The sequence below is a fragment of the Rhodamnia argentea genome, chromosome 3 (assembly GCF_020921035.1).
Source record: "Rhodamnia argentea isolate NSW1041297 chromosome 3, ASM2092103v1, whole genome shotgun sequence".
NCBI lineage: Eukaryota > Viridiplantae > Streptophyta > Magnoliopsida > Myrtales > Myrtaceae > Rhodamnia > Rhodamnia argentea.
In genome coordinates, this window is record NC_063152.1 from 12,687,672 (window position 1) to 12,697,173 (window position 9,502).

At 38.9% G+C, this 9,502-nt stretch overlaps 1 protein-coding gene across 4 annotated transcripts; it reads left to right on the forward strand.

Moving 5' to 3' along the window:
• The first annotated feature begins 281 nt into the window (after positions 1–281).
• Positions 282–9,242, forward strand: LOC115726889 (integrin-linked protein kinase 1-like). 4 transcript variants are annotated; one of them, XM_030656969.2, is made up of 12 exons: positions 282–1,016; positions 1,884–1,958; positions 2,060–2,155; positions 3,977–4,062; positions 4,209–4,329; positions 5,450–5,529; positions 5,964–6,023; positions 6,170–6,276; positions 6,383–6,468; positions 7,654–7,775; positions 7,884–7,995; positions 8,494–9,242. In XM_030656969.2, exons 1-12 carry the CDS (start codon positions 693–695, stop codon positions 8,596–8,598), a joined length of 1,374 nt encoding a protein of 457 aa, XP_030512829.1. In that variant the 5' UTR covers positions 282–692; the 3' UTR covers positions 8,599–9,242. The 4 variants fall into 4 exon arrangements, with proteins under 4 accessions (XP_030512829.1, XP_030512830.1, XP_048132305.1 ...); XM_030656970.2 differs by having other exon boundaries at positions 8,500–9,242; XM_048276348.1 differs by lacking the exons at positions 7,654–7,775; positions 7,884–7,995; positions 8,494–9,242 and adding an exon at positions 7,144–7,628.
• The last annotated feature ends 260 nt before the right edge of the window (positions 9,243–9,502 follow it).

The following is a 9,502-nucleotide window of genomic DNA, read 5'->3' on the forward strand; positions in this document are numbered from 1 at the left end:
ACTCGTGCCGAACCGCCGGGAAGCATCCCGTACGCGCCCTCGCTGCGCGCGTGGGCCGCAGTCCTCGTCAAGTCTACCACCCCTCCTCTGTCCCGCGTTCAAACTTTTCGTCAATGTTTTTCTGCTGAGGAGCTCCAGCTTTGCCTTTGAAGTTTATCCACCCATTTGCTCTCTTCTTCACACTTTCCTCCATTCTTCCGCGTTAATACCCTTCGTCAATGCATACGTTTCTCTCTCTCTCTCTCTAAACATATATAGGATCACCGCCTGAACAAAGACGTCTCCATTTTCAGGCATCTCTAGCTCCAGTCCACGTACAATTCAAGAATCTCCTCGATTTGTTGTGCTTTCTCGGCGTGTTCTCTTGTAAATTCCCTCCCTGTCGCAGTGGTCGCCCTGTTTATTCTGAATTCTGCTGTTCATTGACCCCGCAAGGCGTTCGGAGTTTGTGGATTCGTGGAAAATTGTCCTAATCTCGTCGTGCAGTGGGTGCTTGTCTCAATTTCACGGCGTGTTTGAGCAGATTGTGGGTTTTTCTCGCATTTTTAGCTCGAATTAGAATCCAGTTCGCGAGAAGAAGGAATCCGGGTACCAGGGTGTAGGGCTTTAGGCTAACCATCAAGTTGGATTTGGTAGAGGATTTGTTCCGTTAGCGTTTTAATCAGGGGGAGTAGGATTTAGTGCTGCATTCGATGGAATCAAAGCCTCCGGTGAGGTTTACCTTGGGGAAGCAATCGTCGCTGGCGCCGGAGGGGCATGGGGATGAGCTGGAGGGGTCAGGTGAGATCGACATGGGTGAAGAGGTTCTTCCTGGAGTGAGGCTCATGTACTTGGCGAATGAGGGGGACTTGGAGGGAATGAAGGATATATTGGATTCGGGTGTGGATGTCAATTTTAGGGACATCGATGACAGGACCGCCCTGCACATAGCGGCATGCCAGGGTTATGCAGACGTCGTCGCGTTGTTGATTGAAAGGAAGGCCATTGTTGATTGCAAAGACCGATGGGGCAGCACTGTAAGATCAATGCCCCCACAAATTTCCTGCTTCTGTGATGGGTTCTTTATGTGTTTTTGTTTTATGGAGAAGTGTGTTTCCTGTGTGAATACTCCGCAGGCTTGTGTGTGTGTGCTCGCGCCACTGGTGTCTATGACTGAATGCAAGCCCTTTTCTCCTTTTTTTCGGTTTTGTCATTGCTCAGGGCCTCCAAGCTGTAATTTGTTTAGAGAGGCCATGAGTTTGGTGCAGTCTCTTAATCATTCAAACTTCTCTGTAGTTACTTTGAAAATTTAGTGGCAGCAATGCGTGAAATACTCTTTCAAGAGAATAATTCGTTCTCCTTTGCGAGCATAACCAAACAAGTGACAGGTTAGAAATGGAGTGGCCAAGAAAATTGGACTTCTTGGCACCTAAACTGCTGCTCGATGTTCAGGCACAAGTTCGTATTAACATCACTGCGCCAGTCAGTTGTATGATGTATGAGAAAAGATGCCAAAAGAGAGCTTTAATATTCAGTCGGATAAGAACCTGAAGCCTGCATATATAGGCTTTAATAAACTCTTTTATAGACAATCTACTCCATCAACTGTCAAGATGGAGTAGAATTGACATCTCTCTAAATGACATTTGTCTCTGTGAATATGATTTGGTCAGCTAGTCTGCAAATATAATTTAGTCTATTGGAGCTAGTACAATGGGCTCTGTATACTCTTGTTATGCCCCATTGTTTTTTAATTACTTGTGATATAGCCACTGTCTGTTAATTACTAGTGATTTACTGTGTTTCAGCTGTTGCATAGTGCACATATGTTTATACTGTTATCTCTTGATTTTCCTAAAGATTTAGCCATGGCTATGGTTCAGAATCTAATAATGTTCAAACAGCCTCTTGCAGATGCTATCCACTATAAAAAACATGATGTGATCAAACTTCTGGAGGAAAATGGTGCAAAACCTTTGGTAAGTTTCCCGATTTGTTTTCTTTCATGGACTGCTTTGACTTCATTTTACTGACTTGAATTGTTTTCAATATCTAACCCAATGCTGATATATGACTTAAGATGGCACCGATGCATGTCAAACACGCTCGAGAAGTCCCAGAATATGAGATCAACCCAAATGATCTGGATTTTACCAGCAGCAAGGACATTACAAAAGTAAGGATCACTTTTTCTGACTTGGAAATTCTGAGTTTTTCTAACTTCAGAAAAACATAAGAACTCATCCCTTCGCTTTATGGAGGGAAATTGCTATCCTTCTGATTTGGGGAGAGATTAGCATTCACATAGATTTTGTTCTCACTGCCTTTAATAAGTGTATTTTGGCACACAAAATTCATTTATTGCAAGCCACGATTTCTTCTCTACATCTTTTCTTCTTGAATATTCAACCACTAATGTACACAGAGGCTGATCTGTTAATAATTGAGCTCGCTTGACTTTGCTTCCTCCAATTTTTCCGTTACATCTACAAGCATGAGGGAACGGGGCTTTCATTTGCACGATATGATTTTTTGATGCATGTGGTAAACAATATCAATCAGATGAATCTGCACTGCAACCACCCTTAGGTCCTTTGTTGTTTAAGTTTTGAATTTCTGGAGCTGGGAATCCATAATCTCCTCATTGACTACCCACATTGTTGTTCAAGCCTGATCTTGCATGCCTAACATTAGTTATTTGCTTTGGAAGTCCAGTTTTTCTCCTTATGCAAGCTTCTGGTTAACCCATCTTTGCACTATTTTATGGAATTTAATGAGTGTGTAGTGCTATTTTCAAAAGCTTATTATTGGATTTTCTAAAAAAGTGATACTTCTGGATATTCAGAGATTTTGTTTTATGTAAGTTGAGTTCTGAATGCCCAATCCGAAGCTTAACCTAAAATTATCTTGGCCTACGATTGGCTGAGTGCTCATTGGGAGGTGATTGCATAGTTACTTTTCTATTTACGGGGAACAAAATACGAATGGTAAGACATGCTCTGAAAGTGTATTTTATCTCACAGTGAATAAGGTTTATTGATTCAGGACAGGCACTTTTTAGTAAAATGAAGTAGTCAAGGAAATTCATGGCATTGCGATTGTCTATGTTTTATGTATTAAAAGTAGAGGCAGCTGAATTGTAGGTAGTCTTTGTTTAGTTCTTGAACCCTCGACTTTTTTCGTGCACAATATGGCGAGAATACAAGCAGCAGTTCTGAGTTAAATATCTCAAGTTGCAAAGAGAGTGTATTCGTTCTAAGTTGTTATCAGTTCTATGGTGTGGATGCTGCAGCAATATAATGAGTTACACATATAGCTTGAGTGAATACATTACTTGATTGGAGAGGGTTGCATTAAAGCAGATATGTGGGATACTAGGACAGGAGATGGATTTGTTTCATGAGTGCAGATATTGTGAACACGCAGGAGTAGTTTTCCCCCCATTTGACCCGAGGATTGAACTGAGGTTACTATTGGTGTGGTTTTTTCCTGTGCAATATGCAATTCGGTGAGGTGCAGCCTACCTGTATTTAATGGGAAATGCTCGTTGGCTGTTGGATGGAGTTTAGCTTAGAAGCAGCCACTGTGATTGTTGGGGGATGAAGCAAGCTGGTCTCTATCTGTTTGGGAATTAAGGAGATTCCGTCTCTCAATTAGAATTCTCATTGTTGACCATTTGCAGCTTGACTGTTTCCTTCATAAATGGATATGTGCCTAGAGGGAAGTATGCGACATAAGCTTTAGTAATCGAACCTTAGGGTTCCAATATTAGTTCTTCTGTTTTTGTTGCTCTATTACATAAAATCCATTGTCACCTATCTGTTAACAAACAGTTAAGCCTCCCCACTCTTCTTTCATTATCATTTGCCCTTAACAATTTACATGGTTGAATATGTGCGAAATACATTCTTCTGAACTTTAGCGAGAAGCACACATGGCTGTATCCCCCTTAAATTTTCCAATCCTTGTTCCTGAAGTACATCTGTATATTTGCCAGGGGACTTTCTGTTTGGCATCGTGGCGTGGAACTGAAGTTGCTGTGAAGAAATTTCGAGAGGACGTGTTTGCAGATGAGGAGAAAGTGTGAGTTTAGAATGTTGCCATGGGTTTTTGCATGATCATCATCATCATCATCATCATCATCATCATCATCATCATTATTGTTGTTGTTGTTGTTGTTGTTATTACTACTATCATGCTTTCCTTTTAAAAGAATTGTTTCGGTGCAGGAGGGCTTTTAGAGATGAGCTTGCAATCCTTCAGAAGATTAGACATCCAAATGTCGTCCAATTTCTTGGTGCCGTAACTCAAAGCAGCCCAATGATGATAGTGATGGAATATCTACCAAAGGTGTTAATTCCAGCTATAAAGTTAGCCATTTTTTTTAAACTCTGATGCTTTTGGACCTTCCATGCCCTTGGTAAAGAGTAATGTGCTCACTGACTTCGTTTTACAAATCTCGTTGTCTATGCTTTCTTTGGTACGAGGGTCATTGCTCATGTACTGTTCTTGAACCCTTCTATTAGAAAGTCCAACCCAAAAGCTTAAGCTGATAGGTGGAGGAAGACCACATGAATATAAAGAGCATATAGAATCCGTTGTCAAGTGATGTGGGACAATAACTTCAACACCTTCATTGTGCTGTCTTTGAACCCTTTCATTGTGCTCCAAAATTGTCAGCATTTATTTCATCTGTCTATGTCCAATTGTACTCATCTGCCTGTATTCATGGAACTCATTTGTAGTAGCTACATATAAATACATAAACATCCACCTGAACATCATTACTGCATTTTTTTTTCCAGAAGTGTAGACCTCTGATGTTTATATTGAGCTATACAAACGTTACAGCCCTACTGCTTGTCAATATTCCAATTATGAGCACTTCTCTTTTTAATATTATGATGTTTACATTCTAAATTTGACATGGTTGTATCATAAGATGTCGAAACTGGAGTTATGCAAGTAGAGTGGATGTGTCATGTAGTTGCATTTATATTTCTCTATTCTTGTTTTAATAATTCGAAGCAAAAGTAACAGATGAATTGAAATATGAGGAAAAAAATGCTTTGCAGATTTGAATGCAAGGACATCTATAAGGTTGTCTAAGTGGGGGAAGCTTTTCTCTTGCTAACATATAACTGTTGAATTCTTCCTTAGTCAATATTAGATTTTGTCACATATGAAAAAGAAAACAATCTATGTCAGATGCTGAAATTTCAGTGGAGTTCTTGACATTATTTTACTTTTTGCGTCTTCCAAAAATGAAAAGACAGCCATGCAAAAAATGTTGAAGTAGGAAAAGTACACGTGGCACCGTCTTCGGAATTGATAGAGTGAATAATGTCTTTATTGAAATTCTACTCCTCTGGCCAGAAGAACGTGCTATTGATTTATCATAACTTCTTGGGTATTCTTGTCAAGAAGTTAAATCAACTTTTGATTTTCTTTAGTTGCTAAATTGATGCAGGGAGATCTCCGTGAATACTTAACGAGGAGAGGAGCATTAAAGGCATCAAAAGCAATTAGGTTTGCTCTTGATATTGCAAGGTATGAATGTGATAGATGATTAATTTTCACTTCGAGATGTGATTCTGTGCATAATCCTTCTGAAAATTGTTTATAAAGCCTGAAACAGTAGTGCATTGGACAAATTTCTATCTTTCAAAGACCATTCCAGGTTGTAATAATGCAGAATTTCCTTGACATCTTTGGACTATCTGGAAATATATAGCATATGTTTGCAAATTGTATGAATCAAAAGGATTCAAAGTTAGGACACGTCATTGTTACTGACATGTTTTGGCTGCTCTCTTTGAAATTGATGAGTGATGGTATCTGGAACCACTACAAGTCCTAGAATATTGTGCTATAGTTAGCATTTTGATGCTGACATAGATAATGGCCTCTAATGAACCTTTTGTCTTTGCACAGTATTTGAATTAGTAACAATCATTTAAGTATGTCCTTTTTAAAACTTGCAGGGGAATGAACTATTTACATGAGAACAAACCAGCAATAATCCATCGAGACCTTGAACCTTCGTGAGTTTTTTCTTCACCTTGGTGCATAAAATAGATATAAGTGTGTAATATAATGTTAATTCTTAATTTGTAGTCATATCAAGTCAATATTCCCTGGTTTCTGATATTCGTAGCTTTTATCTGTTGCTTTACATGTGAGAGAACAGGAATATACTGAGGGACGATGCTGGATATCTAAAAGTTGCAGATTTTGGAGTTAGCAAGCTGCTGACTGTCAAAGAAGACAGACCTTTAACTTGTCAAGATACATCCTGTGAGTCTTCTTTATAAGGATGATAATTGAATTTCTGCTGTGATTGGTAATCTATTATAATTTACTTGGATTGGAGATTCTATTAAACAATGAAAGCAATTGTCAGGTCGCTATGTTGCTCCAGAGGTTTTCAAAAGTGAACAGTATGACACCAAAGTAGATGTCTTCTCATTTGCTTTGATTCTGCAAGAGGTAAAGATATTTTCCTTTAATTGTGGTTTGAAAAGTCAATACTATTGGTTTTTCTCTATTCTGTTTGCAGCATAGTTTCTTGAAGGGTTTTTTTTTTTTTGGTTGAAAGTTTCTTGTAGTTAAAGAGAGACGTGCTTGGGACATAGGTATAATATGTTCAGTGTATAAAAGAATCTCGTGGTTGTAAGTACCATTTTTTAGTGTATAGCAGAAACTTGTTTCTTTTTTTTTTTTTGAGTTGATAGTGGTCATGGAGGTAAAGAAACCAGCCTGAATGATCTGTGACAAATTAATTAGTATGATTTGGTTCAGCCAGTAAGGAGTTTCTCAGGATATAACATTGAGGAAGTGACACTACAAATCTATTAAAGAGCAACTGTCTGCAAATATGAATGTGCTGATTCTTGGCTGAGGAAACTTCTTTAGAGATCAAACTCGCTACTGGACATAGATTTCAACGCTCAAAATATTTGATTAGGATTAGAAAGTATCAATCTCCTGTAAGCAGAATAATGCCCATACATTGAGCAGAATAATGCCTATGAATAGCAGAACTGAGGCTGGTGCATTCTCATATACTTGATGGCATCATTCTTAGCATGCTATATTTTTAAACCATTGTTCTCAAAAGTAAAGTGATAAGCCATTTTACCTGCAAATAATGTGTGATAGCAGTATGAATCATGAGAGGACAACAAGCAATTACGATAATTGTTTGTGATACTGTTTAAATGAAGATAGGTAATTCTTTTGCACTCCCTGTCCCGTTTATCTGGTGGAGAAAGAGTAATTGCTCGTGTTATTAGTGCGATCAAAGACTTGTATAGGTCGACATAGTCCTACAAGATTAAACCAATCAGAAACAGCTTTAAGGTTTTTTTTATTTTTTTATTTTTTTTAGAATGAGATTTGGATGTTTTCAACTTCTTTTACTATAGCATGTGCTGCTACAACATGCGAGGGGCAATTGAATGGCTGTGCAGTGAATGCTCTTTCTCTTTCTTCAACTTTCTTGCTTTATCAATTCATGGAAAGTGAAATCTTCCCTTTGCAAATCCCCTCTTTTCCGTTCACTGACTTTTATGCACAATAGTTGTTTGAATATTTGTAGACGGTTACTCTTTAGCCATGCTGAGGTCTTCTTGTATCCCAGGAATGATAAGTCATACTTCTAATGTGCTGTAGATGATAGAGGGATGTGCACCATTTTCTTCGAAGAAAGAAACAGAAGCTCTTGAAGCATATGCTTCCAGAGGTCGTCCACCATTTAGAGCTCCCTCAAAGCATTATCCCCATGGGCTTAAAGAGTAGGTGTCTCTCGTTTTATTGCAAGCATGTGGTAGTGGCTGTTTGAGTTGATGTCCTCAGTCTTCTATTGGTTAACCGAAAAGTGGAATTCTGGCCTTTTATGGCAGGCTGATTGAGGAATGCTGGAATGAGAAGCCAGCCAAACGACCATCGTTCAGGCAGATAATATCAAAGCTGGAGCATATTCAGCACAATCAGGGCATTAAGAGGAGTTGGAAGGTCCCTGCCTCCTCTCTCTCTCTCTCTCTCTCTCTCCCACACACACACACAAACACACACAAGTTATTCATGTGAGCGTTGTTTGCTATTACTGTAATAGGTATCGAGGAAATTACACATACGTTCTACATATTTGTCAACAAAATGCTAAGTCGTAAAGCATTAGATGTCTGACGGTAGTAATGTTAAGGCGCCGCTATTGTTCTTTAACTTTTCCCCCTTAAGAACATATTCAGGCCTCAGTAAAATAATTAATCAACTTTTCCTCTGATTTCTTAGGGAACTTTGTATTCTAGACTGTTAATTGTTCACTTGGTGGTAGATTACTGCTCTTCTATTGCATGGAGGCAGAATATCTACATGGGCGATTTGAGCCCTCCACCTTCAGTGCTTGTCCACATTCTTTACTTTCTTGCAGTATATATGTCTTTCCCCTTTTCCCTTGAACCCTAATTATCGATAAGACGCGTCTGATGGTGGCTTATCATTCACGCTTAGGTTCAGCCCTTGAAATGCTTCCAGAACTTTGAGGCTATGTTGAAGAAAGATCTGTCTGATCTAAGCAGCCGTGCCGGTTCATCTCGTTCCACAAACAGCATTTAGCATCCGGTGTGCAAGGCTGCAGAAATCTATTACCCTAAATTGTCAACGTACGAAGCATCGCTCCTACACCAGAAGTATTGTTGGTACATGGTTCATTGTATTCAAACCCGCTAAAACTTCAAACTCTGACACCATGTATTCGGCCCTTTTTATTTGTTTTTCAAATCGGGCTTCTTATATATGTACAGAAGGTAGATATTTGTTCTCATGGAGAAGGGGAAAAGTAAGGTGTTTGTTTTTTGCTTTTTTCTGTATGTTTCGCATTGCATTTGCCAGAAATTTGTGTATTTGGTTTGCAGCTTTTGTCTTTCTTTTTCCCCCCTTCTCCGTTCAAAAGCAGTGGAACCTCATCATGTGATCGTAGCCTTGGTCATTGTCCAGCTAGAAATTGTCTCGAGGGTTCGCTGGTTCATCTTCTTCATAAGCAAAAAGCTTTGGTGCCACTCATCATCTCTTTGCTTCGGCCTCTTGTCCGTTGTCCCGGTGAAGAAGTCTTCCATATCCCTACTGTAAAATAGAAAGGGGTAATGATAGATGGAGTCCCTGAACTCTTCTTTAATATTGGGGTCTTTGAATTTTATTTTATTTTCCTGTCGAATCTGATTTTGGAACTTTCAAAATTCGCTCAATGTAGTCCTTTTGTTCAGTGTATTGTCTCGTTACGTGCATTTTTCTGATGTCTGACTTCTATGTAAGTATTTTTTCAGGTTAAACAATAATGTGGACTATCAATTGTCTCTTCTTTCTTTTTCGGCCTTGTTCTTGAGATGTATTAAACGATGTTGAACTCAATATGTGAGTCCCATGAAGGCTAGCATGGCAAATCTAACATCTATGTTACAGAAATTATGATTTTGTCGGCTGTGTTGCTATTTTTAAGAGGACTATTACAACTTTTAAAATG

Coding starts and splice junctions, on each gene's coding strand:
- LOC115726889 (XM_030656969.2), top strand. CDS start 693: ATGGAATCAAAGCCTCCGGTGAGGTTTACCTTGGGGAAGCAATCGTCG. Junction 4,330..5,449: donor TGATGGAATATCTACCAAAG/GTGTTAATTCCA, acceptor AAATTGATGCAG/GGAGATCTCCGTGAATACTT. Junction 6,024..6,169: donor CATCGAGACCTTGAACCTTC/GTGAGTTTTTTC, acceptor GTGAGAGAACAG/GAATATACTGAGGGACGATG.